At 36.7% G+C, this 26,974-nt stretch overlaps 3 protein-coding genes across 8 annotated transcripts; 2 read left to right on the top strand and 1 right to left on the bottom strand.

Annotated features, from left to right (window-relative positions):
• The first annotated feature begins 2,612 nt into the window (after window positions 1-2,612).
• On the top strand, window positions 2,613-7,236 carry LOC137814152 (gamma-tubulin complex component 3). Of its 6 annotated transcripts, none has more exons than XM_068616737.1 (5): window positions 2,613-5,282; window positions 5,386-5,855; window positions 5,937-6,025; window positions 6,230-6,305; window positions 7,035-7,236. In XM_068616737.1, exons 1-2 carry the CDS (start codon window positions 3,052-3,054, stop codon window positions 5,684-5,686), a joined length of 2,532 nt encoding a protein of 843 aa, XP_068472838.1. In that variant the 5' UTR covers window positions 2,613-3,051; the 3' UTR covers window positions 5,687-5,855; window positions 5,937-6,025; window positions 6,230-6,305; window positions 7,035-7,236. The 6 variants fall into 6 exon arrangements, with proteins under 6 accessions (XP_068472838.1, XP_068472837.1, XP_068472839.1 ...); XM_068616736.1 differs by having other exon boundaries at window positions 6,201-6,305; XM_068616738.1 differs by lacking the exon at window positions 7,035-7,236 and adding an exon at window positions 6,574-7,001 and having other exon boundaries at window positions 6,201-6,305.
• Window positions 7,237-9,547: 2,311 nt separating this feature from the next.
• On the bottom strand, window positions 9,548-12,312 carry LOC137814153 (DNA-3-methyladenine glycosylase). Its single transcript, XM_068616740.1, has 6 exons — window positions 11,887-12,312; window positions 11,736-11,807; window positions 11,519-11,642; window positions 10,841-10,911; window positions 9,924-9,981; window positions 9,548-9,850 (listed from the first exon to the last, which is right to left on the bottom strand). Exons 1-6 carry the CDS (start codon window positions 12,262-12,264, stop codon window positions 9,693-9,695), a joined length of 861 nt encoding a protein of 286 aa, XP_068472841.1. The 5' UTR covers window positions 12,265-12,312; the 3' UTR covers window positions 9,548-9,692.
• A 12,593-nt stretch (window positions 12,313-24,905) lies between these two features.
• Window positions 24,906-26,609, top strand: LOC137814151 (uncharacterized). The gene is made up of 3 exons (XM_068616733.1): window positions 24,906-25,959; window positions 26,052-26,131; window positions 26,299-26,609. Exons 1-3 carry the CDS (start codon window positions 25,051-25,053, stop codon window positions 26,390-26,392), a joined length of 1,083 nt encoding a protein of 360 aa, XP_068472834.1. The 5' UTR covers window positions 24,906-25,050; the 3' UTR covers window positions 26,393-26,609.
• Window positions 26,610-26,974: the final 365 nt, after the last annotated feature.

The following is a 26,974-nucleotide window of genomic DNA, read 5'->3' as shown; positions in this document are numbered from 1 at the left end:
AATTTAAAATAATAACATATCATGAAATTGAAATTAAAAACAACAAGAAAATTCAGAAAATGATGAACAACACGGAATTAAACACAACACACAAAAAAAATAAAAGAAGAGAAGGCACTTATCTCTCGAAGAACCAAGACTCTAGATACCAAATGATAATGTATGTCTTCATTGCCGAATTGAGTTCTTGGGATTTTGATGGAGTTGACAGAAGCTTGATGGATGTAATGGAGGAAGGATGACTCCAATGGAGCTATGAATTCCTTGAAGGTGCATGAAGAGTAGAAAGAGTGATTGGTTGGGCCATATCACTTGGAGAGGTGAAGAAGAAGACCAAAGGTGTTTATCCTAGAGAGGTTTAGACAAAAGAGTGAGTAGGCTAGCAACTTGGCAGCATAACACTCCAAAATTGATCTTATTAATTCAATAGCCAAGCACCCCATTATATAGCTGTGAGGTTCGACCAAGGTTACAAGAAAAGAGTGGGAAAATTCAAATAGCAAGGCTTTGAAATTGGCACCTAAAATGAAGTCACATTGCAAGCATGACTAGGTGTGCTTCATGTGACTAATGATCGACCTAGTTTAAATTAGGAGTCTTAATGAAACCCTAATTTAATCTAGATTATTTTTAGATGCCTAACTCAACCCTAATTACAAATAAGAAAAATTTACAACTAATTTTCCTATTCTACTTTTAGCAAGAAAATAAATTTTGTTCTAGAGAAACTACACTAGGTTATGGCATTTTTAAACATATATAGAAGGATGTCTCTAGCATTAGTAGTAGAGTCTTAGTCTTCTTGAATCTTCCTTGTCATTGACCTAGTGGTTGGTCCTAAGCTTGACCTTTTGTCATCATTTCGACTTAGTTTTGTGATTGTCATAATTAGATCTAACAAAAGAAATGGACAACATGAAAGAAAAACATATGTATTGTTAGCTTGTGAAATGAGTGGTAACTATTATAAAATAAAAACACGATTTGAAGGTGATTGTAACTAGTACAAGAAAATGTGATAATTCTTCTAAATTGCAGGATAAACATGTTCGCAATAAAAAATGTTGAGTATTAAAGGTAATATGTAACAATCATAATCATAAAATAGTTGAGATATTAGTTGGTCACCTCTATGTTGGCAGATTAAAAGTGAATGAACATTTCATGGATGTTGACATGATTGAAAGTCTACTGAAGTCGACAAACATATTATATACTTTGAAAGAAATAGTGAGGAGAATGTCACAACAATAAAACAAGTGTACAATGCCAAATTTGCATACAGGAGACCACTGAGGGGATCTAGAATTGAAATGCAATAACTAATAATGTTGCTAGAACCTAACAAATATATTCACTAGAGTATGTGTAACGAGTCTTTATAGGTTGTCATTAATGTTATTTGGACACACCCTAATTTAGATAAATTGTTGAATGCATTTAACATTGTATTCTTTTACAAAAATGTCAACATTTAGGATTTACCTACCTCTCTAACTGGCAGAGTGACTATCTAAGAGAGTTCTTATCTCTGGCAAAGGGGTTTGGAAGTACTTTCTAACAAAAAATGTAAGGACAAACATAGGAGAATGATTACATATGCTTTGGAGAAAAACGCACAAATGAGGAAGTGTGAGAGAGTAGAAAAAAAAAGTGTTTTTTTTTATCAAAAGTAAAAGTGTGAAGAAAACATGGGTGCAAGAAGAATTTTCATCTACAACAAACAAAACACAAAAAAAAATAAAAAATCAGCATATTCTCACCCTATTTTCACTATATATATTTCCTTTTATTTGTGTGAAGAAATATGCTTAATGGAATGAGTTTTCATTGCATATTACACCCTATGGAAATTTGTTTCTATGTATAAAGAATAAATACTCAATACAAAGTTATTTTTATCTTGTTTTATAGATTGTTAGGCCTGTGTCAATAAACTATACACGGAACGGAGAAAAACACAAGTAATTACTTTTTAATTAAAAAAATTTAATCAAGGTAAATATCATTCTTTTAATTGATATAAAATTAATTACGATACAATTTACCATTTTCAACTGTGACATTTTTAAATTATAAAATTGATTTGATCATGATATAAGATACATTTTTAATAGTAATAAAAAGTATGATTAAATTATCTATCCAATTGTAATTTTGGTCACTATTTGACGGAGAAAAAGGAAACAATTTTTTGGTGGATAAAAAGTAGCAAAATGTTTAAAGAAAAAGCAGATGAAAAAAATGGTGAAAACCGGAAAGATAAAAGGATACAGTGTGATTAAGCATAGATTTTTGGATTTTTACTCTAATTATATATTTTTTAAAGTAATTATTACAAAAGTCATTAAACATATTATACAGGACCATATTTTTTTATATATTATTATAAATGTTTGTGATGAGAAAAGTAGAAACAATTTTATTGGAGTGAAATAATATTCCTATTAACCACAAAAATAATTGTTCTAAACATTTAAGTAACTGCAAATTCAGAACTTAATACAAAACCAATCATTAAAAGGGAAAGCGTGAGAAAATATTTAAATAATACTGTAATTTGTCTATATTATGATTCTATTTAAATTAAATTCTTTATTTGAATCAAATTCATACCTAACTTAACCACAGACCAAACTGAAAAAGAAAAAAAGCTTTATTATCGCAGCGAATTAAAATTGCATTCCAAGTTTTTGTTGTTGTTGTGTTGAATAGAAGAGCTAGTTAATTGATGGTTCTTGAATCAGAAAAAATTGTTAAGAAAGATCGAAGATTCACTCTGTAAGAAAAAAAAAAGGAAAAAAAAAAATATGAAGAGGAGATTGAATCGGAGATTTGCAATTTGAGTGATGAGATAGTGTTCTTGAGTTGAGAGATTGAGGTTTCATTTAAAAAAAAAAATAAAGGGTATCACGCTAAAAGCATTTTTGCATTTGCATTTGCGTTTCATTTCCCCGCCCATAACAAATCAAAAAACACTCCTATTTTCCACTCACTCCATCGAGAAAATTAACAGAAAAAGGAAAAGTTTGTTGGTGAAGAAGCAGAAGGATGGAGGAAGAAGAAGACCAGCAGAAGCTTCCAGATCTGGTGAAGGAGTTGGTCCACCGGTTGCTCTCCCAGAACCTTCCATCCAATTCTCCGCCGCTAAACCCTAACTCCCCCGAATTCCGCAACTCTCTCCGCTACGCCCTCCGCATCCTCTCCAGCCGCCTCACTCCCTCCGTCGCCCCGGACGCAGCCGCCATTGCCGACTCCATCAAGCGCCACCTCGCCACCAACGCCCGCTCTGCGGATGCCCTATCCTTTGCCGACCTCTTCTCTAAATTCGCCTCCAAAGCCCAAAGCGTCAACAATAAATGGGCCGTCATCTACCTCCTCAAAATCATCTCCGAAGATCGGAACAAGACCGCCGCCGTCGCCACCACCACACCTCTCTTGCCCAATCTCGCTTTCTCCGAACCCGCTTCAAACAAAGGCTGGAGTAACGGCGTTTTACTTGTCTCCAAGGATCCTGAGAACCGCCGCGACGTCGCGTTTCGCGAGTTCGTGGATTTGGTCAAGGAAGAAAACGAGGTGTCGGAAGAGGTTATCGTCACGGACGTGCTCTATGCTTGCCAGGGGGTCGATGGTAGGTTTGTGAAATTCGAGAGTGAGAGTAACCGTTATGTGATACCCGATTCGGTTAGGGTTCCGAGAGCTACTAGGAGTATGGTTCATAACCTTTGTGAATTGGGTGTTTTGTTTCGGAAGGTTAGTGGTTACATTTCGCAGAGTATGGATCGGTTTCCCAATGAAGATGTGGGAACTGTGGGGCAAGCTTTTTGTTCCGCTTTGCAGGATGAGTTAAGTGAGTACTATAAGTTATTGGCGGTTCTTGAGGCTCAGGCTTCGAACCCGATTCCTTTGGTGTCCGAATCTGCGAGTTCTGAGAACTACCTATCGCTGAGGAGATTGGCGGTTTGGTTGGCTGAGCCAATGGTGAAGATGAGGCTGATGGCGGATTTGGTTGAGAAGTGTAGGGTTTTGCGCGGCGGGGCTATGGCGGGGGCGATTCATTTGCACGCACAGCATGGTGATCCGTTGGTTCATGAGTTTATGAGGAGGTTGCTGCAGAGAGTGTGTTCTTCGCTGTTTGAGATGGTGAGGAGATGGGTTTTGGAAGGAGAGTTGGAGGATATATTTGCTGAGTTTTTTATTGTTGGGCAGCCTGTTAAGGCTGAGTCACTTTGGAGAGAAGGGTATAGTCTTCATCATGCGATGCTTCCTTTGTTCATTCCGCCTTCACTTGCGCAGAGGATCTTGAGGACTGGCAAGTCGATTAATTTTCTTCGCGTTTGTTGTGAGGACCGTGGTTGGGCGGATGCTGCGACTGAGGTTATCACTGATAATGAAGTGACAGCAAGAAGAGGTGGTTTTGGATACGGGGAAACGGATACCCTTGAGTTTTTGGTAGATAAAGCTGCAAAAAGGATTGACAAGCATTTGTTGGATGTGATTTTCACGAGGTACAAGTTCAAAGAACACTGTCTTGCAATTAAGCAGTATTTGTTGCTTGGCCAAGGTGATTTTGTGCAGTATCTGATGGATATTGTGGGGCCTGAGCTTTCTGAGCCAGCTAACACTATTAGCTCTTTCAAACTTTCGGGATTGCTGGAAACTGCAATTAGGGCATCTAATGCTCAGTATGACGATCCTGACATTTTGGATAGGCTCAGGGTTAAAATGATGCCACATGAGAGCGGTGATAGGGGCTGGGATGTATTTTCATTGGAATATGATGCAAGAGTTCCACTTGATACAGTGTTCACAGAGTCTGTGATGGCAAGGTATTTAAGAATTTTTAATTTTCTTTGGAAGCTTAGAAGAGTAGAACATGCGCTTACTGGTGCCTGGAAGACCATGAAACCAAACTGCATTACTTCTAATTCCTTTACCAGATTGGAACATGCAGTAAAGATGCAATTAGTTTCAACGTTGAGGCGCTGTCAGGTTCTTTGGGTTGAAATTAATCACTTCATTTCAAACTTGCAATATTATATAATGTTTGAAGTTTTGGAGATATCATGGTCAAATTTTTTGGCGGAGATGGAAGTAGCCAAGGATCTTGATGATCTACTTGCAGCTCATGAGAAATATCTGCATTCTATTGTAGAAAAATCTCTCCTTGGAGACCTTTCCCAGTCTCTTTACAAGTCACTACTTGTAATATTTGATCTTATATTACGTTTTCGGAGCCGTGCAGATCGATTGTATGAAGGTATTCATGAGTTGCAAGCAAGGTATTCATCTTACTTTTTCATTTTGTAAATCTTCTCACTCATTCACCCCTGAATAACAAAAATATATTGCCACGCATGTTATTTGACCATGTGTTTGTTTCAGAATGACCGAATCCTCCCTTTCCTCTCGAGACCAGAAGAAAACACGATCACGAAAGCAATTGAATGATAAAACTGCAGAGCAAGGATCCTGGATTGTTGATGGGAGAAAAGCCCTAACACAACGTGCTGGTGAATTTCTAAGAAATATGGGTCAAGATCTTGGTGCAATTGCTAAGGAATATTCATCATTGCAAGAGGATTTCATTTCTCAGTTGCCTGTACAGCAGCATGTTGACCTAAAATTTCTCTTTTTCCGTCTTGACTTTAACGAGTTTTATAGGCGGTTGTGTCCTAGCATGTAGAAAAATTGTGAATAAGGCTGAGGGTCAGGCTGAGCATCGTTTCTTCATAAGGACACGGCATTAAAAGCTTTGCGACCAGCTAACTTCCATTGTGTGTTTGAGTGGAACAATTCTATTGTTGCTAACTTCCTTTGGACCAACCATTCCATGGGTCATTATTTGACCATAGGTATGTTGAAAACCTTGACTTCCTCAATTTATTTTTTCTTTATGTTTTCTATGGAGAATGTGACCTCCTCCTTCTCTACAGGTAGACACATTTTGTGATTTGCAAGATTGTTTGTTGCAGATATGAAGCTATTACTATTTGATTGGATGCACGATGTGAGTAGTACAGACGTAAGTATCTGAATATCTAATGATTTAGCTATTGTTTTGGGCAAATTTTGCAAGCTGTGCTTTCGGAGATTGTTCATATGTATCTTAGATTCTGGTTGAATGAAGGTGGTCGGAAAATCTAGTTTTTGCATTCTTGTGTATTTCTTCTGGTTTACTATCTCTTCCCACTCTGCAGAGTGCTTGAGTTTTTTTGCCTTGTGGCAGTTAATATAAAGTCACATGTGAATCAAGTAGCAAGATGCTTACCATGCAATCGTTATACTTTATACCTGTCTCTAAGGTAACATGAAAGAGCTTCTTTTTTATTTTCTTTTTGCTCCGTCTCTTCTAGTGTTGAAGAGTGAAATCTCATTTTGTTATTTCATTAATAGTACTTACCCATAAATGAAAAGAGCTTGAGTTGAATAATCGATTTGACATATACTCAAGTATTAATAGTGGTCATATTTCAACTTTTTGAAAACTGGGTGACGGAAACTTGGTTAAAGAGTTCTTTATTATAGAGATTTATTACAAATCCGTACTCATTAGAACTGCTGAATGTTTAGTAGGAAATTGCTGGTTTGGCTGAAAATATTGGAGGGGAATCAAGCAACTTTAGGTGCTTGAAAAGGTTGTGATAGTGTACAATGTACTGGGAATGAATTATTATAGAGGGTACTCAATGGCAGCCTACTTAAGCAGCTGATATTTTCAGTTTTGGTATCATTAAGCTGCTGCTGACTGTTAAACCGATATTTTGTTTCGCCAACCTGTGATATTGTTTCTAACTTGGCATAAAGATGCTGGACAAAACTCCAGTTAAAGCAATTGACTAGTTGATAAAATTATAGTGCTTTTTGGAATTTTGTTGTCAATATTATAAGTTTAGTTGAAAGTAAATATTTTTTTAAGTTTGAGTTAGCTCAATCTTTGCACCGGCACGAGGTTGAATTCTTTATGAAAGTTCAATCAAGCTATGTTATTCGTGATTCAGATATTATAGTTTTTTATTCCTGTTCTTTTACAGATATGTGGATGAAGCAATACCTTTTTCCTCCTCCAGTAGTAAATTAGTTGTTTGGACTTTGGTGAGATGTAAAACCAACTTGGTTAGTAATGCTCTTACTATGTTGCATATGCACTACCAAATACCTATTATCACTGTATAAGATTGATAACTGGCACTTTTGTCCATTCAACAAATAATATTACTCTTCCCGTTTCTAGTACTTGCAAAGAGCATATGATAAGCCAAGTTATCCAGATGAGTATTAGAGGCACATGTCTTTTGTTCAAGTGGTGGAAATAAGGTGAGGTTTGTAGAATGCAAGTTTAGGCAGAGGCTCATTAATCCTAGCTGAGCTAAATATTGGAAAAGTGTGTTGAGTATTATTTGTAACCAAAAAGTACTATTCACGCATAAGGGAAAAATTTACCTCTGATGTTTTGTGGACATTGTGGAAAAAGGGGCCAATAAGAAAATAATTTAACGAATGAGTGGGCATACTATGCAAAAGAGGATTTAGATGAATGAATTCTTAAGAGCAAGTTAGATTAATGCCTGTAGTAGAAGATAATTGTAAAATTGAATGGAAATTCTGGAGAAGACCAATAAAACCCTAATTAGGAGAGGTCTAGGTGAAAGTAAAACCGTTCAGAAAGATTTATAGATGTTAGTATTTTGTCTTTATGTGTGTAACATGATTGATACTATAAAATATCATGTCAATATTTGATCGATGTAACCAGACAACCTCGTCTAATGGAAAAATGCTGTATTGCTATAAAAGAATCCAATTAGCTAAAATGCCATTGATATCTACATATGTTTCCTCCTTTTTAGTTTGTCTCCTGCATTTTGCTTTCGCAAAACGTCATCATCCTTTACATCACAGCAGATTGTGTAAATAATAACATTCCTAATCCTTTAAGTGAAAGGAATGATTATTGACGGTAAATGCGACCACCAATTGATAGATAATCACTATGAAATGCTGTTATTCTGAGAATGTTTTGGGATATTTGTCAGATCCGGATGTTATTTAAGACTTTGAGCAGTGCCAAAAGAAAAAATTTATGTTGTAATCAATATAAACACTTCATACTGTAAAAGCTCATATCACATTATTAATGGCTCTTCAAATTGATTGTCTCTTTGTTTCACTTTGTTAATGTGGTTTCCTTTGTATTTCTTTTAATATATTTTTCCGATGATGTCGGAAAAGATTAAGAGTGAAAACTGTAATCGTGACTACGTGGTGAAGGGTTGAAACTTAGTTTATCTTTTTTACCTCCTATGACTATTCGTCAGTGATTTGAGATGAAACGGAGTGAAAGATGTTATGGATCCCATAGGGATAATATTCCACTCAGAAATACAAGGAAAGATACGAAGACTTGCACTTTCTCCTTCGTTCTTGCTTATAGTAGGTCACTTGTACTTTAAAATTAATTTTTTATATATTTTTTTCGATACACTTATTTAAAATTTTTAAAAAATTAATTTAAAAGTTAGAATAGTACTTAATTTTAAATTTTAGAAAGTATTTAGCAAAAAATAAACTATCCACAACTATCCAAGGACTTTGTGAAGTAAAAAAATTATATGCCACTATTTATTAAACAGGAATCAAAGCAGTGACAGATTGAATTTATTTAGACACACTTAGTAAGATGTATTAAAATGCTCGTTCATACTAAGATATTTTGATAGTTGTCTAAATTAATAAATTATCATATAATTTTTTATTATATCATATCAATCAAATAATTTAATTTTCCTCTATTTTTTCACTCTTTTCAATCTTCTTTTTCTAGTTTAAACAATTTTACTTTGCAATATACTTCTTTATTTTTCTACTTCCTCACTTTGTATTCAAACAAAAAATCAGAGACAAACGTAAGAAATAAATGTCTTATGTCATGGAGTCTTGAACTACTTGGTTACTACCAGAGCATGCGAAAACGCTTGTAAGCAGAATAAGTAAGGCTCACTTCACTCCCGTATTAATTTGCATTAAAAATACAGTAATATTTATTTTCCCTCCTTTTTTCTACAATTCTTCCTAAATACGGAGGGAGGCAGAGAACAAATGTTTTAAAACATGATTAAATTGGTTAAAGTACTTGTTCAAGGGTATATCTGTAAATGAAAAGTGGTTAAACAAGAACAATGATATTAAAACAATAAATGAAATAATATTAGAAAAGTATATCAAATTTTACAATAAGTCAAAACCTTATAGATTCATATTCAAAAGTAAACAAATTAAATGCATCATAAAATTTTGGTTTAAAAAATTAATTATACATCTAAAATTATATATAATCAATGTCCATTAACAAAATCATATATAAAATAAATAAAAAATGTTGAACAACTTAAGTCAATTTGTTTACTATTTGTTAAAATTTATTCAAAATCATAATTATGCGTGTGGCTAACTAAATGAGTTTTTTTTTCATTAATAGTAGTGTCAGAAGGATTGTGTCGGCAACACTCCTCTTATATAAGTATAGCTAAAATAAAATTATGTTAGATTTTAGGATAAAAGTTTGGCATACCTTAAGTAGAGTTCAAAGGTGATACAGGACCCATTTCCAATCTATTTCTAACGTGAAAATATACATAGGGAATTTACGTAATCAGTTAATCGCCATGAAACCATTTTTCTCCCTTAAGCTGCTATTTCAGAGTGTTTTTGGGAGCACTAATCCAAGGGGTACCTGCAATGGCAAATCTCCACAATGCATTCACATGCTCTGCCAAAGCATATTGGATACCAACACGTGGACCTACCAATATGTTTTCCGGCTCAGGACCATCTAAGAGCTCCAAACCACCTGCATCACACACACTTCTTAGTTTTGAAAAAACAAATGGATATACATTTCAGAATGCAACTTCTTGGCTTACCGTGTGTATAGAGAGGATGGTTGGACCATTCTGTCGATAAACCCAATGCCTGACCAACCTAAGATTTGGGAGAACATTCACATTATTCTTATTTTAAAAAACTAAGGAGGGACATTTCAGAAGAAAAAATTGTCACTTTCAACAATCTTAATAGTCCTTATAAAAACATGGAAAATGGTCAAGAAGAGGAGAAAAACTAAATGATGAACCCATTTTCCTCCTACCCTTTATATCCTTCCTAACTTTTCCCTTCTAGCAAGAATCTCACTTATAATGGTCATGATAAACAGTAATTCTGTTATATACCAGAAAGTTGTGCAAATAGAAACTAAATTTCACACATGTTGAACCTTTCTAACCCATCATGTCATGTGAGATTTCTGTACACTTAGGAGTCGAAGCACAATCTGTAAAAACTTAAAGAGTCGGCCTATTTCTGAAATAGCCAAAATATTAAACTTAACAAACTGGCAACCAAAACAAGCATTTATCAAATCATAATCCATGAGATTATGCGAAGAGCAATTTACAAGTCTAAAATACTGTAGTATCGAGTATCTACTGAACATTCTTAAGGTACAATTTCCACTCCTTTTTTTAATCTCAATGATATTTTGTCAAGAAAGATGACAAGTCTGTATTGAGCCTAGAATGCAATCTCACTCCCATATTCACTTATGATATTCAGAGTAAGGCCTCTCCATATGCTTTCAACTCATTACCTTTCCATTTTGGACATTGCAGCTACTTAGTATTTTACTATTTTATGAACAAGCGTATATTGATAGTTGATGGTAAGCACTCGAATGTAGATATCTTTAACTTGATAAATCAAATGGCAGTGCAAAACTTTTAACCGAAACATCTTTCCTTAAGCATCTAAAACAGATGAACAGGAGGAAAGGAAAAGAACTAACCTTCCCAGGACCAGTAAGAAGTATAGGTTTCTCAGTTTTCAGACCTCGGCGCTGTTGAATGACATCCAGTCCTGTAACATTGTCCAATATTATAAAATAAATCTACAAATAATTTGATGCAAGCTTATAATGAATGAAAGTACAGAGGATTGTAGTCTTTGGGCCAGAAGGGAAAAAAGAATGATATGTTATTGCAAGTTAAGTTGTAACAACAATGCTGAACTCGTACTAAAACCCTCACCTTTTCAACAGGCTAGCCAGCTTCTTGCTGTAGATTAACAAGAGTGGTTGCACATACATTTTATCCACACCTTTTCTATTGATAGTCACGGTGTGACGCTCAAAAGTCTTTAGTTTGTACACAACCAAAATAAGCCAAAAGAATTTACAAGCTTGTGATGATTAATTCTTTTGCAGCCAACAAAACCAATACTCGCCCATCTCTCAAAGATTTTGTTTTCTTTCCCTTTATTAGATAGCTTGAAGAATACACTCCCTATAAGAAGTCACTTGAACGACCAAGAATACCTAATCACAGTTTATCCCTTGATTCATTCATAAACTGAATCGATAACACAAAAATCTAACGAAGTGGCCTTAGAGTTACGACACAACACGCAACAGAATGGTTCATTTCATAGTAACTATGAATAAGCTATATACAGTTTTTCACATTACCACTAATTGGAGCACAAGAGCGTATCAAAACAGCAGCGCCAGCTCCTTCCTTATCGGCCACCACATTCAACATCATGTGAAGACCATAGCAAAGATAAACATAGGCATGCCCACCAGCTCCAAACTGCAAAATAGAACACAAACACATACCAATCTTACTCTAGACAACCTTAATTAGCATTAGAGATTCAAGGTGAGAATAAAGGTGCAATCTTACAACAGGGGCAGTTCTTGAAGTGACGCCAAAACGACCGTGACAAGCCGAGTCGTCTGGTCTATATGCTTCAACCTGTCTGCCACTGATTCCGCGTTAAATCACAATAAAGCTAAACGACAAAGTTGCAAGATTCGTAATGATAACAGTATACCTCGGTGATCCGAAGAACGACGTCGTCTCGGCGAAGAAACTTTCCCAGTAAACGTGGGGCAAGGTCCAGGGCATCGATTTGGAAGAAATCGCGTGGCAAGATTTTCATTTCAACCGGAGAAGTGTTTGGTTCTGTAGATGGGTTGGGTTTGACGGGGAGCGAACGCCGAACCGGTTCGGTTTCTCGAACCGGTTCGGTTTTTTGAACCGGTAATCTGGATTTGGCCACCCGTTTGAAACGGTGGTTGCGCTTCATCACGGTGCCACGGAAACGGAAGGAAGCAAATACGTCAGAGTCAGAAGACTGAGAAGTTGAGTTGCGCTCCAATGGCGTTTTGGTGGGAATGGAGCGTCCCAGAGACATGCCGCATAGTTGCATATGCAATACCTTTCTTTACTTTTCTGTCTCTTTCTCTCATTCTCAAAATAACCATACTTTTTAAAAGAAATAAGTGATTAATATTTTCATCAAATTTAACTCATGGAAAAGAGAGAGTGAGTATTTATATTTGTAGTTATAAATTAAATATTAACAACAATAATAATATTTTTTTTGTCGAGTAAAGAAATTCAAATCTTATTATTCAATAGTGTTTAAAGGTTGTTAAATGTGTTCAGAATTTTTTTAGAGAAGGTATAAATATGTTGAAGGATCATGAATGCATTTAAAGTTTGTATTGTTAAATTAGGTGATGTTGACACATATTGATTTGCTTTGGCTAATGATTTTTTGTATGATTTTTTTTTATAAAAATTGGAACTTTATATTGTTTCCATTTGAAAATGCACTTGCATATCAACATACTTTAATAATTTTTGCATTTGAATATGTGAATTATGTAATTTGTCTTATAATTGAAGAATAAAGAAGAGGATAAATTTTCTTATTAGAGAGTTGATGTATAGTTTATTTTATTTAACCTCAAACTTTTGTATTTTACACAAGTGACAAATTAAATGTTGGCCATAAAAATGAGACAATTAGGCAAATATTTTTTTATATAATTTCTTTTTATATAACTTTTTTATATAATTTTTTTAAATAAATATTGCAGTGATTGTAGTGATGTGATTGCACTTAGAATCACTATTGATCTTCCGTAATAGTTGAAATCTTTTTAGTTTCTTTATTCAAATATTGGTCTTAATACAATATTTTGAAAAAAAAAATTGAAGTATTGAAACACAAGTTTGTGTTTACACTTTTTTCATGAGTGTATGAACATGTTTAAGAGAGAGACAACAATAACCATAAGAGAGAGATATGACTCTCAATATCTTCCTATTTTATTAAGGAAGAGTGAATATCATTAAAATATGTTTTTGTTAATGTAAGTTTAATTTTGTTCCCATATAATTTTGATTACTTTTTTTATTTAAGTTTTCATTGTTTGTAAATAATATAGGATTTCATTAAATTTGTGAATGAAAATCAATCACAAGTGCTTTCAATTGCATACTTCTTTATATTAATATAAGAAAAACTTCATTTGATATATAAATCTTTATATTTTGTAATATAGGAAGGAAAAACATGTCACATTTTTTAAAAAAAAATCTTTAGTTCTAGAAATGTAAGATTTAAATAGACCCTTAAAATATTTTGAAAATTTGTCGCAAGCTACGTTGAGTCATCTAATGATTTTGAACTAATTTAGAGTGTTTTTGATAAAAACATTTAAAATGATAGCTAAGAGGACAACTCAAGTAATAAAAAAAGTAATAAACAATTAGTTTATATTAATTCACTCTAAGTTGTGTTTCTAATTTCTATTTAATACTAAATTTAATTTTTAGACACACCAAAATATGTTATAATTTGTTATCATAAAAACATGAATGATAAGTATGGTGTTAGTGGAATATAGGAGGTTTAGGAAATTGGTAAAATATTTATGTTAGTTGCTTCCACTATATATGTGATCAATATATATGAATTCAAGAAAATTAAAATAAGTGTTGTCCAAAGTCCCTACGATAGTATCTTTGACATTTGATTTGTAGACTTATTGTATTATCAAATGTTATATTTCATTAACATCGCATACTTCTAATTTTTAAATAACAATACTGCTTCATTTTTTTAATTTTGTGTTCACATCTTAAACCTTATTGTTCAAGATGGTTTAAAGGTTGTTAAGTGTGTTTTGAAAAAAAATAAAGAAAACATAAAACTTGTTAAAGGGTTTGAGGAAAAAATAAATGTTTTTAAGTCTTGTGTTGTTAAAGTAGATGATGTAGACACAAAGATTGATTTGTGTTTAGATGTCCCTAGTAAGTGAAACTTCAAACTTTTTTATATTTGAAAATATACTTAAATATTGACACACTTTTAATAATCTTTACATTTGAGTATTTAAATTTTGGTTTTTGGAAGAAAGGAAGAACATATAAGAGTACAAAAAAATGTGTGAATTTATGCATCAGTTTTATTTGCTTGTATAGATTATGTTTGATTTCTCCTATCTAACCTTAAATTTATATTTTAGACAAGTGTGACAAATTGAATATTAGTTGATACAAAATGATGGTTACAAAGATAAAATAATTACACAAATAACTTTTAATATAAAACTCTTTTGATAAATGTTCTTATCAATTGACTGAGATCGAATATCCCCTATTGATATGTACTTGTCTTCTTAATCCTGATTGTCCTTCTAGAATTCCGAGCGGAGGGTACCTGCAAAGACACTCCGACGCTCAAGTTAGGTGGGACTCAAAGTGAATAGTCTAGTTCAGAATACATAGCTATTACCTGTTCATTGTGAGGGTCTCCTCTCATTTATATTATTCTCATGGGCATTGTCATGTCAAGGTGACCTAAACTAGGCCCAATAGTTGTTAACCCCGTTTTATGTTCTCTAGTTGGGATAAACGTCCTTAACCTTTGTTGTAACGTGGATGATGGAATTGCCAAAAGGCTGTTAGGTCGAATAAACTTTCGGTCATTTCGACCATCCGGTTCTCGGTACCATGTACAACACATTCCCTCAGGCTCGAGCCTACGAGTAAGGCAAGGAGTCGTAAACCAACACAATGTCATCTTCCCAGTTGATCTTTAGTCTGAGACATGTTGAATTTACAACGCAGGTGACATGACGTGTGATTGATGCGTCATGTCAGTTTTTGAACAGTTGCCACATCTGGACCGTTGCTTGCGCCTGATTCTAACACTCGAGATTCGTGCATTCCTTGGGTTTCCCACCCCTTTCTTAGTACTATATATAGGGTGGTGGCCCCTCTCTCATTTACGCTTTTTCTTTGCTTTTTCTCTACTTTTCTTCGCTCGTCTTCTCAACCAAAATCAAGGCAACTAGTCATGTTCTCTTTTGTGTTTGACAACTCTACCCTAAGAGTATCTAAGTTAGTCGACACCATGTTGCCGCACGAGGTAGTTTATCTCTCGAATACTAACTCGGCTAGTTTGAGAGCTTCTCAGAGCTATCGCGGGTGGGATTGTCGAAGGTGTTCCTCCCTCGGTCATTCCGGTTGCCGATGCTACCAAGCAGGACACTCCACCTATCCAAACTTTTGAATACAAGTGGGTTGACTTCAACGTTCGAGAACAAACCTCTCGGTTCAGCACAACTGCCTTGTTGAAATCATTTAGTGCTAGTATAGACATGTTACATTCGGGTGCGCCAGATGGGACTACTTCCATTTGGCGTTGTTTGTCATTTGACATTGTATGTTTAGGTAGGGACCCAGAAGTGGGTGACATTTTTTCTTTTATTCATGTCTAATAATCGATATTCATGTCCGCTTTCCTTTGGACGAGTTTTCCATTGGTGTGTTACAATGTTTGAATGTAGCGTTGTCGTAGCTCACCCGAATAGATGGGCTTATATCCAAGCTTTTCGGTTGTTGTGCATGTTGTTGTATTTGAAACCGACTCCCCAAGTCTTTCTTCAGATGTATAATACCCGACGGGGTAGCCGGGTAGGGTGGTTGTCCTTGATAAGCCAACTGAGATCGTGGTTGTTGGCTCCCTTTACCTTTTCATATAAGAAGTTTAAAGGGAGCTTCTTCAAGGTTGTGGTCATGGAGGAGGGTCGTCACCTTTTTTACGATGGTGACTTTCCTCGGTTTTCCTTCTACTGGACTCGTGAACCGGCACGCTTCCGCTCATGGCTAAGGTCGTCACTATCCTGGGAAGACTTGGAAACTTTTTCCATATTAGACAAGGTTCCCCATAAAATACCTACTCGGCAACTGCTAAGGGTTTTCATGTCGCCCATTCGGCTTGACGATGTTGAGGGTATGCTTTCACTTTTGTCATTGCTTCTTGCCCTCGTTTGATGTTTGCTAACTTGTGTTTTTCGCAACTATCATGGCGACCGTCACACCTGAAGAAGGGAAACTTTTTTACAAAGAGCTTTGAAGACAACGACGGGCTGCTATCGCCAAGCTCCACCTTTTGAGGTTGAGGTGGTGGAGCCATTGCGTGCAGTGTCGGTTGACGAAACATTCCCTCCACGGGATCCGTCAAAGAAGGTTAGACAGGAGAAAAAACACAAAAAGTCCTCCCATCGTCATTCCGACAAGTCATCTTCTGGGAGGTCCAACAAGCGGCACATGTGGATGCCGACACAAGCTCTTCACGAGATATTCTTGGTCGAAACTTGCGTTTTGTTAACAATGTCTCCTTCTCGTTGAGCTCGGCTGAAAGGGAGGATATTAAGGCGACGACATCTTTGGAGCTTGCTGAATCTTTTTTGGTATTAAGCACTATGGCGCTTGTCCTTGGCAAGCGAATGAGTACTGTTTTAAAGGAAAAGAACGACGTGGAGCAGGAGAGCCTCAAGACTCAGTTGGCGAAGTTCGCTTCTTCACTCCAGTATGCGCTCGATACTAACCATTCTTTGATTATCCAAAATAATGATTTGGCTACCGAGTTTGCCCGAATGAAAATGGAGATTGACACCTTGCTCATGTGTTGTCGTGATGCCGAAGAGAAAGGGAAAGGGCTATCGGCAAAGGTCGTGGATCTAAAGCAGAATTTGACCGATGTTACTACCACTAAGCAAGCTAAGAACGAACAACTTCAGGCAGCTTTACGCAAGTTCGGTGGTGATCTCCACCGAACACAGGACTTCGTTCTCCATCAGCACGAGCTCAGCTTCAATAAGGCCTTGGATGAAACTGCCTATTTTTACAATGTACCCCTCAACGAAGGCAAGTTTGATGTTAACAAAGATTTTTATAAGGGAGAACTCGTGCTGGTGGATGATATCCCGGATGAGAAGGGCGGTGAGGAATTTACTCAACTAGCTACTCCCGGCCTTGATAACGCGGGCAAGAAGGTTTGATTTGTGGGGGAAAGTTGCGATTTTTTGGATGTCATCTAGCAGAGGCGTTCTTCTTTTTTTGATGATGGTTACGTTTTTGTCATGTTGACAGTTTTTGCTTTTATTTATTTGTTTACCGTTTCGACGGCTGTGTAACCATCTTAAACTTTGACATTCTGATATTTTCTAAGTTAATGCTTTGTTATTCGGCTTTGGCATGCGTTTATTGCTATGCTTTATCTGTTTTACCTCATGTTTAGTGTGTCGGCTTTTTATTGTCTCTTTATATCGGCGTGTTGGTTTCTATTACGTCTTTGTTATATTGGCATATCGATTTTATTACTTCTTTGCTATATTGACATATCGTTTTTTATTGTTTCTTTAGATTTGTATGTTCGCGCAAGGGATCCATTTTTTGGATTCTTCCTTGCTTTACTAGTTTATCGGTAGGATCCATTTGCAGATTCGTCCTTGACCATTAATCTTTTGATGGTAGCTCGTTGAAATTTAGTTGTGCTCGTGAAAATGCCTCTGATTGGGAGATTATCGTCTTCTCAAAATAAACATAGACAATGAAAAAGGGTACATGTAATTTAGGACTTGACTAAAATAGAACTTCAGGTGACTAGAATTCCACGTTTTCGAAATACGTTGCTCACTTAGCGTCTCTAATCGGTGTGCACCGTTGTGCAAACTCTCGGTTATTATGAATTATCCTTCCCAAGTAGCAGCCAACTTTCCTTCACTTTTATCTTTCCGGGCATCTCCTCTCATTCGCCACACGAGGTCGCTGCCCAGGAATGACCTCGACTTCGTCTTCGCATTGTACCTTCGGGAGGCTCTCTTTTTGCATGCTTCGTCACGTATTTTAGATTTATCCCTCAACTCTATCAACATATCAAGCTCGGTTCGCATACAATCCTCATTTATCTGAAGGTCGGCCATTTGCTTATGAATAGTCGGTTCTCCAACCCCTACCAGTAACATAACGTCTATACCATATGTTAAGTCGTATAGTGTTTCACCAGTAAGTCCACAAAACTTCTAACAACTCATTGGCCCATCGTCCTTTGGAGATTCCCAACCACTTCTTCATTTCAGTTAAGATAGTCTTATTGGCTGCCTCAACCTGCCCGTTCACTTGCGGATGCTCCACTTACGTCACCTTATGTTTGATGGTGAATTCTTCCAAGTATTCTTCTAGATTTTTGTCTATGAACTGCCTCCCATTGTCGGTGATGATTGTGTGGGATATGCCGAAGCAACATATGATGATTTTCCACACAAATTGATGGACCTGAGTAGTTGTTATGCGCACCAGGGGTTCAGCTTCAATCCACATGAGAAGTAGTCGACCGCCACAAGGAGGAATTTTCGTTATCCGGATGCGGGTGGAAACGAGTCGAGGATGTCCATACCCCCATACCGCGAAAGGCCAAAGGGCATTGATGTGTTGTAGTTGTTATGCCGGTAAGTTATGAGGGGTCCATTCTGTTGATATTTCTTGCAAGTTCAACTTAATTTTAGGCAATCTCCTCGTAGTTTCGGCCAGTAGTAATCAAACCTGAGGACTCTGCTTGCCATGCTTCTCCTTCTTGAGTGGGTCCCGCACACACCGTTATAAAACCCGTTCATCACATATTTGACTTTCGTCTTCCCTAAACACTTAAGTAAAGGCGTGGAGAATCCTCACTTGTATAGGTCCTGTCCAATCATCATAAATATGTAAACTTTACGTCTTAAACATGCATCTGGTATGTCCCTTCCAGCATCCCGATCCTCTACCGCTTTTATTATTTCGGCTAACCAATCTCGGGGTGTCGTCTCTATATACTCATACACTCATTGGTAGTTACTGTCGGTCCGAGGAGTATTTGTTGTATGACGGTGTCGAGTCCCCTTTTACTTCTTCCACTGGCCATCTTAGATAATGTGTTTTCTCGAGTGTTTTCCTCTCTCCAAACATGTTGGATCTCCACCTTTTTGAACTCGGCTATGAAAGTGGATACCTTATGAAAATACCTCAGCAGGAGGGGGTCCTTTACTTGATATTCACCCCGAATCTGGTTGACTGTCAACTGCGAGTCACTCCGGCATTTGATCCTATGCGCCTCCATGTCTCTGGCCAGCAAGAGACCAACAACCAACGCTTTGTATTCAACTTGATTGTTGGACGCCTTGAATCCAAAGGTTAAAGATTGCTCGATTCGTACCCGTCTTGGTCCCTCGAGAACGATCCTGGCCCCATTACCCGACTTGTTGGAGGATCCATCCACATACAAGGTCCACCATTCCTCCTCCTCTGACATGCCTTGCAATTCTAACACAAAATTCGCCAGGCATTGGGACTTAATCGACCCTCTCAATTCATATTCTAATGCCGAATTCAGATAGCTCGACCAACCATGTTATCATTCTTCCTGCTAGTTCGGGCTTCTGAAGTACCTTGCTTATCGCGAAATCGGTTTTCACTATTATTTCGTGGCTTTGGAAATAATGTTGAAGCCTTCTAGTCGTATGAAACAATGCCAGGGCGACTTTTTCGATCATTTGATATCGTGTTTCTGTACCCTAAAGAATGAGGCTCACGAAATATATTGGCTTTTAGTCGATCTTTCCTTGTGCGATCACGACGCTTATAACTCCGTTTAATACCGCTAAGTATGCTAACATGGGTTCTCCATCGGCAAGCTTTCCTTAATTGACATGAATGCGACTTCACACATCTCGTCCCACTCAAACTTATCCGCCCTCTTCATTAAGTTGAGAATGGGTTAAATTTTTTTTGCCAACTTTGGAACGAATCTTGATAGTGAATTCAATCCCGACTAGTATTTGCATCTCTTTCAAATTCTAGGGGCGCCTCATTTGCTCCAAGGCCATGCACTTATCTAGATTCGCTTCTATCCCTCGACTCATGAGTAGGAATCCGAGAAACTTTCCTCCTTCCACTCCAAAGAGCACTTAGCGGGGTTCAGTCTCATGTCAAACTTCCGAAGCTGACTGAAAACCTCGACCATGTCTAATGCATGTTGTTCCAATGTTCTCAATTTGACGATCATGTCGTCCACATATACTTCCACATTTTGTCCAATTTGCTCTCGGAACACTTAGTCAATTAGTCTTTGATAGGTGGCCCCAACGTTTTTTAAGCCGAAAAGCGTCACCTCGTAACAAAAGTTGGACTTGTCGGTCATGAAGGTCGTCTTTGATTGGTCGGACTCATACATAGGAATTTGGTTGTTGCCCGAGTATGCATCCAAGAAACTCATTACCCCCTGCCATGTAGCACCAACTACCAATTTGTCTATGTTCGGGAGTGGGTACGCGTCTTTCGGGCAGGCCTTATTCAAATTAGTATAATCCATGCACATGCGCCATTGGTCGTTGCTCTTATTGACTAGTACCATGCTTGCTAACCAAGTGGTGTACTGTATTTTTCGAATAAACCTGACCTCTTGCAGCTTTTCGACTTTTGTTTGTACAACCAGTATTCTCTCTTCACCTAACCTTCTTTTCTTTTGAGATATCGGCTTAGCGTCTTGGCAAACAGATAACCTGTGACACATCACTCGTGGATCGATTCCTAGCATATCAACCGACGTCCAGGAAAAGAGGTCTTGGTTCTCGGTCAAAACCTTCATGATCTTCTGGTAATCCTCTTTTTGAAGGCTTGTGTTGATCCGAGTATCCTATCCGGGTCCGCCAAGTTGCCATGGAAGAGTCTCGTCCTTCGGCTCTACTCTTGGTTCATCATTTGGCTTGGGATCAAGTTCACAATTTCCTGCTACCATGTTCACCTCCTTCTTTTCCAGCTTGTATCTCAGAGGAACTCTTAAACTGGCGGCGTAACAGCCTTGCGCAGTTTTCTGATGCACCTTCACTCTTGCTATCTTTTTGTTCTTGGCCGGAAAGTTCATTGTGAGATGAGGGGTGGATACAATATCCCCTAATCGATTTAGCGAGGGTCTTCCCAGCAACATGTTATAGGAGGTTTTCGTATCAATGATGACATATCTAATCTTCATGGTTTTCTATAGCCTTCCCTAAATTTCATACAGAGGTCGACATATCCTCTCGTGTCCACCCGATCACCCGAAAAGCTTACGATTTGTTCATCAAAAGGAATTATTATCTCTGAAGGTAGGCCCATCTTCTTGAAGGTCTTTTAGAAAAGGACGTCCATAGAGCTGCCCTGATCAACGAGGGTTTTCATAATAGTGTAATTTGCTACTTCGACCGTGATCACCATAGTGTTGTCCTGGTCTGGGTCAATTCCTTCGAAATCTTGATCTGTGAAGGTGATTGGTGGCATAGTCCTTTTTCTTCCTATGAAATTAATCGAATGCAGGTTACGTGTGTGGCGTTTCCGAGACGAGTACGAGGTTCCTCCACTGAGAAATCCTTTCGCGATGGTATTAATCACCCTTTTAGAAGGACCACACCTCTCCTTCTCGCTGTTAACCTATCAGTTGGGGGTTCTTGACCTTGGTCGGTAACCTCTTTGTGTGTTTCTCGGACCTTGGCGAGTGTCCGTACGAGGAAACCTTTCTTCCCTTTGCTTGCTTACAAATTGTTTCAAGTGACCCGCTTGGATGAGTTCTTCTATTTTTTCCTTTAGTGTGACAAATTCCTCCGTGGTATGGTCGAAATTTCTATGATATTGACAATAACGGTTTTGGTCAGCGTTTGGAGGGGTTGGTGTTCTCTTGTGTGGCGGTATCAAGTCAACATTCAGAGCTTCCTCCAATATATGTGATCGTCTGGTGGTTATAAGGGTGTAATGCGAGAATCTAAGTGGCTTCAGGTATTCCTTTGGTCGCCTAGGTGGACTCATTCCACCAGGCGCCTCCCTCTCTGATCTTCTGTTATCATTGTTACCTGCTAGCCTTGTTTTGGATTCCCTCATTTCTTCTAATTACTCGTCCGTGTCAGTGTTGCCATCATACTTGTCTATTGTCGGGCTCTTCCACGCTATCGATAACGATACCTCAATGATTGCATCCGTAAAAGGATGCCTTCGCGACAACATCCCCACGTCCTCGTCGGACACCGTGACTGTTGTGTGATTTGGCCGTGAACTGTTTTCCCCCTCCATGTGCATATGTATCTTGTTGTCGGACGGGTCGCACCCCCATGTTCTCATCAGCTGTTGGCGTGTGCCCCAATTCTATTTTTTTCTTCATCATTTGGTTTTCGACCCTCAAAGCTTCTATTTCCTTCGCGTTCTTCTGCTTCAAGCTCTTGAACTCTCTCTTCATATCTAGCATCAAGGTGATTGGATCCATTGGTGGTTCTTCATCATTGCCTTTATCGTTTCCCGTCATACTTCTTGAAGCCACCATGTGGTTCTTGATAGGTTTTTCTTTTGGTCTCATGCTGGGCACCAAAATGTTCTTACCAATTTGAATATTCCCTATCGATATGTTCCTGTCTTCTCTATTTATCGGTTCATTGTGAGGGTCTCCTCTATTTATACTGTTCTCATGGGCCTTGTCCTGTTAAAATGTCCTAAACTAGGCCCAATAGTCGTTAACCTTGTTTTATGTTTTTTAATTGGAATTAAAGTCGTTAATCTTTAATGTGACGTAGATGATGGAATTGTCGAAAGGTCGTTAAGCCAAATGACCTTTTAGTCATTCAATTCCCATCTTCTTTTCGATACTCCGATCCTCGTACCATGTACAACAATAAATATTATAGTGACTAGCGGAAACACAGGCGCTTTAGTGCCTGTGCATCCACATTTGTTTTATTATTACTATATTATATATTATTATGTGTATTCATATCTTTTAAATATCAAATATCACTAAGTAAAAATAAGATAGAAACATTTTTTCTCATCATTTATGAGTTTCAATATATTAAACAAATTTAAATTTATAACACAATAAACATAACCAATTTTGATTTGTTGTTACTAACATAAAACTAAAAAAGAGAAATATAATAATGAAAAGAAAAAAAAAGAAGAAGAAGATGAGAAACTCCATAACAAACCTTAAGAAAATATTTATTTTTTAACCCCTTTCATCTCTCTGCAAGAATGTCATATTCGCATTCATTCTCCCGTCGATGCCCACATCAACAATGGTGTCAAGATAACTCTGTACATGTGCATCAACAATGCGTGCTCTTCTTCTTACTCTGAAGAATGAATTGGAAGTAATATGAACAGAAGAGATAAAGTGAGAAAGAGGAGGAGAGAAAAACGATAATAAAAATTCCAAATATAAATTCAAATTAAAAAGAAACTGTGAATGAAAACTGAATAAATAAAAATATATTTCAAAAAACTAAATTCAAAACTATATTTAAAACTATTTTACGTTCAAAAAAATATATTATGATAATTGTTTTAATATTTACAAAATAATTAAAAATAAAATGAATTATATATATCAAAAATAATTATGGAGGTATAGATATATATAAAAAATATGGGGAAATCTGGTATAGATTATACTGATTTGTTATTTTTTTACCTTCCACAAACCTTTAATCTCAAATTGTAATATTTTAGGTTTTGTTATTCAAAGGTTGTTCTTACTGCAATATCTTATCAAGAACAAAAAAAATGCAAGTGTTGAAAAAATTGTAATTTTTTAAGTTTTTTTATTCAAAGGTTGTTTTTATTGCAATATCTTATCAAGAAAAAGAAAATGCAATTGTTGAAATACCATTTGTATATTCTATTTTTTTTTAATATGCGAAAATGTTTAATAAAGAGACAACAAAATTCAAACTTCTGAAACTCTCCTTATATATTTTACATGAATGCCAATAATATCACAATATATTTTTGTTCATGCAAGTTTGGATTTTATTTCTATATTTTTTTTTCTTATTTTTATATAAATAACACAGTAGTTCATCTAATCTGATAATATAAATTAATCATAAGATGAAGTTCTCAATTCAATACTTATATAGTGAAAAAAAAAACTTTTTTTTAACATATTGTCCAATATTTTGATATTTTACAATATTAAAAAGAGAACAAAGTAATTGTTTCCAATTTTACGTTATCCACACTTCACAAAAATAACATTCAATTAGCTTTTATATACATTACACACTATAACTCTTGTAGTATAAATTTATTTTTATTACATATAATTGTAAAAAAATTGGGAAAGTAAAATAGTGAAAGAATTTATGAAGTAGTATGGTCCAAATTGAAAAAAAAAACCTGAAAGTAAAAATTGAAAAAATAAAGATATATTTTAAAATAAATTCAAAACTGTTTTACAAAAAATTCTATAAATTCTATTCTGATAACTGTTTTAATATTTACAAAATTACAAAATAACTAAAAGTAAAATGAACTTTTTTATATATATAAAAAATAAAAAATAATTATACATATAAAAAACAGTTATGCAAATATATATATAAAAAACAGTTACGGAGAAAATCTCATGTATATACAGGTAGAAGGTACAGATGAGATTAAATATGATTAGTGAAATCATTTGATGTTATTTTTTACTTGTTTTAAAATGGTTTTATATTTTTGTTATATAATTTTATATTTAAGCCACTTTATAAATTTAAAGTTTAGGTGAAAAATTCTACACAAGAATAAATATGAATATTTTTTAAAATTAAAATAATTACGTATAAAAATTAAAATAATAACAGCTTTTTTTTCTCAAATAAATACCAAATAAAATAAGAAAAAAAAGTTATAGAATAATACTTTAAAATCACCACTAAATCTGGAGAAACCCAGCCCAATAGAACAGACTCATCCTTCATTGTCTTTCTAGATTCTTCTCTCTTCTCATTCTAGACCTTTCCACACTTCAACACATTATATAACCATAACAATGAAAACCCTTATTTTCTAACTATTCAATCCAATCACAATGGCTCGTTACGGCGAGGGCGACAAGCGGTGGATCGTGGAGGACCGCCCCGACGGCACCAACGTCCACAACTGGCACTGGTCCGAGACCAACTGTCTCGAATGGTCCAGAACCTTCTTCTCCTCCCTTCTCTCCAACCTCACAATTCTCGACGGCGAGGGAAATCTTTTCGTCAAAACCACCTCGCTCCGCTCCCTCGACGGCGAGGCCTACATCAACATCCGCAAGGGAAAAATCATCCCCGGCTACGAGATCAGCCTCACGCTCAATTGGCACGGCGAGGCTAAGGACTCCAACGGAGCTTCACTTCTCCAAGTCGACGGCACCGTTGAAATCCCCTATATCTCCGACGAGAATGCCGACGAGGATCCCGAACTTAAAATCACCGTGAACGACGAAGGACCGGTAGGGAAGAGGATCAAGGACGCAATGCTTTCCAAGGGGAAGCCCTTGATCTTGGAGAAGGTTAGGGTTTGGGTGCAGAGCATGGCCAAAGGCGGTCCTGTTATGGAAGAATTGGACAACAAGAAGGCGGCGCCGTCTCCATCGCCATCACCGGCGCCGTCTTCATCACCGTCGCCGTCTTTGTCACCGTCACCATCCACTACGGCTGCGCCGAAGAAGGAGAGTTCGACGGCGACGAAGAAGAAGAAGGAGAAGAAGGGGGTGAAGAGTATTAGCATGACGGAGAGGTTTAATTGCAGGGCGAAAAACTTGTTTGAGATATTGATGGATGAGAATCGGTGGAAGGGTTTCACGCAAAGCAATGCGAGGATTAGTAAAGAGGTTGGTGGTGAGTTTAGCATTTTTGATGGATCGGTGACTGGAACTAATTTGGAGCTGCAGGAGGGTAAGTTGATTGTGCAGAAGTGGAGGTTCGGAAGTTGGAGCGATGGAGTTCAGTCCACAGTAAGTGTTTTGCCTTTTATGTTAACTACTCGGAAAAAAAGCCAATTAATTTTTACCTAACTTACAGTATGGTAATACGTGTGCTTTTGCAGGTGAGGCTTGTGTTTGAGGAGCCTGAATCGGGTGTTACAGTTGTGAAGCTGACTCATACTGATGTGCCTGAAGAGGATAGGTGAGTGTTTGCTTGCTTGGGATTGGTCTGTGGAAGTTATGTTTTTATTTTATTTTGTTTGGTTTGGTTTGGTTTGATTTGCTGAGGTGGTTTGGTTTGGTTTGATTTGCTGAGGTGGTTTGGTTTGGTTTGATTTGCTAAGGTGGTTTGGTTTCGTAATGATGCAGGTATGGTAATGCAACTGTGGTTGAGAACACCGAAAGGGGGTGGCGGGATCTTATCTTCCAGAGGATACGTGCTGTTTTTGGTTTTGGAATTTGAGATTTTTGTGATTGTATTCCCTGTGTTATGGAGCTAGCGGATTTTGATTTAATATTCATTAGTAAGGAAAGATTAATGGATAATTGACATTATTGGATATTGTGGACTGCAATACTTTGTGCATGATATGTCTTGTTTGAGTGTCGTCTGTGACTAATGCCGTTGTCGGACAATGAATAAATTGAAATCTGAGCAGTCACCTTTCTTTCGAATTGCATATCACACTCCTAAAATTCTTGTGTTTTTGTTTGTCACCTACCATGAACCTTAGTACTCTTGTTTGAAGTATGCTGCAAAGATTGTCTGGATCATTTTATGAGATAAGCATGTTTAGCCAATGGGAATTCTGTGGCATTTGGATATGCACTGAGTTTTAGAAATTTCCAGTGCATATATTTGGAGACGTTCTGTTAGAACCATAGTTTTAATGCCCTGAGTGTTTAAATAAGAATTTTACGATACTAAACACTGTTAAGTGGTATGAATCATCCTCGGTAATTAGATGATATACTATGGTGCTGATTTGTGTTAGAAGACATTGTGGATTGAGGCTTTTTGCCTGGTAATGAAATAAAGTGGCCC

The sequence above is a fragment of the Phaseolus vulgaris genome, chromosome 1 (assembly GCF_000499845.2).
Source record: "Phaseolus vulgaris cultivar G19833 chromosome 1, P. vulgaris v2.0, whole genome shotgun sequence".
NCBI lineage: Eukaryota > Viridiplantae > Streptophyta > Magnoliopsida > Fabales > Fabaceae > Phaseolus > Phaseolus vulgaris.
This window is presented reverse-complemented; position numbering and strand designations above follow the sequence as displayed.

Coding starts and splice junctions, on each gene's coding strand:
- LOC137814152 (XM_068616739.1), top strand. CDS start 3,052: ATGGAGGAAGAAGAAGACCAGCAGAAGCTTCCAGATCTGGTGAAGGAG. Junction 5,283..5,385: donor ATTCATGAGTTGCAAGCAAG/GTATTCATCTTA, acceptor TGTTTGTTTCAG/AATGACCGAATCCTCCCTTT.
- LOC137814153 (XM_068616740.1), bottom strand. CDS start 12,264: ATGCAACTATGCGGCATGTCTCTGGGACGCTCCATTCCCACCAAAACG. Junction 11,808..11,886: donor TCGTTCTTCGGATCACCGAG/GTATACTGTTAT, acceptor AGTGGCAGACAG/GTTGAAGCATATAGACCAGA. Junction 9,982..10,840: donor TTCTTACTGGTCCTGGGAAG/GTTAGTTCTTTT, acceptor CCCAAATCTTAG/GTTGGTCAGGCATTGGGTTT.
- LOC137814151 (XM_068616733.1), top strand. CDS start 25,051: ATGGCTCGTTACGGCGAGGGCGACAAGCGGTGGATCGTGGAGGACCGC. Junction 25,960..26,051: donor GCGATGGAGTTCAGTCCACA/GTAAGTGTTTTG, acceptor GTGCTTTTGCAG/GTGAGGCTTGTGTTTGAGGA. Junction 26,132..26,298: donor GATGTGCCTGAAGAGGATAG/GTGAGTGTTTGC, acceptor GTAATGATGCAG/GTATGGTAATGCAACTGTGG.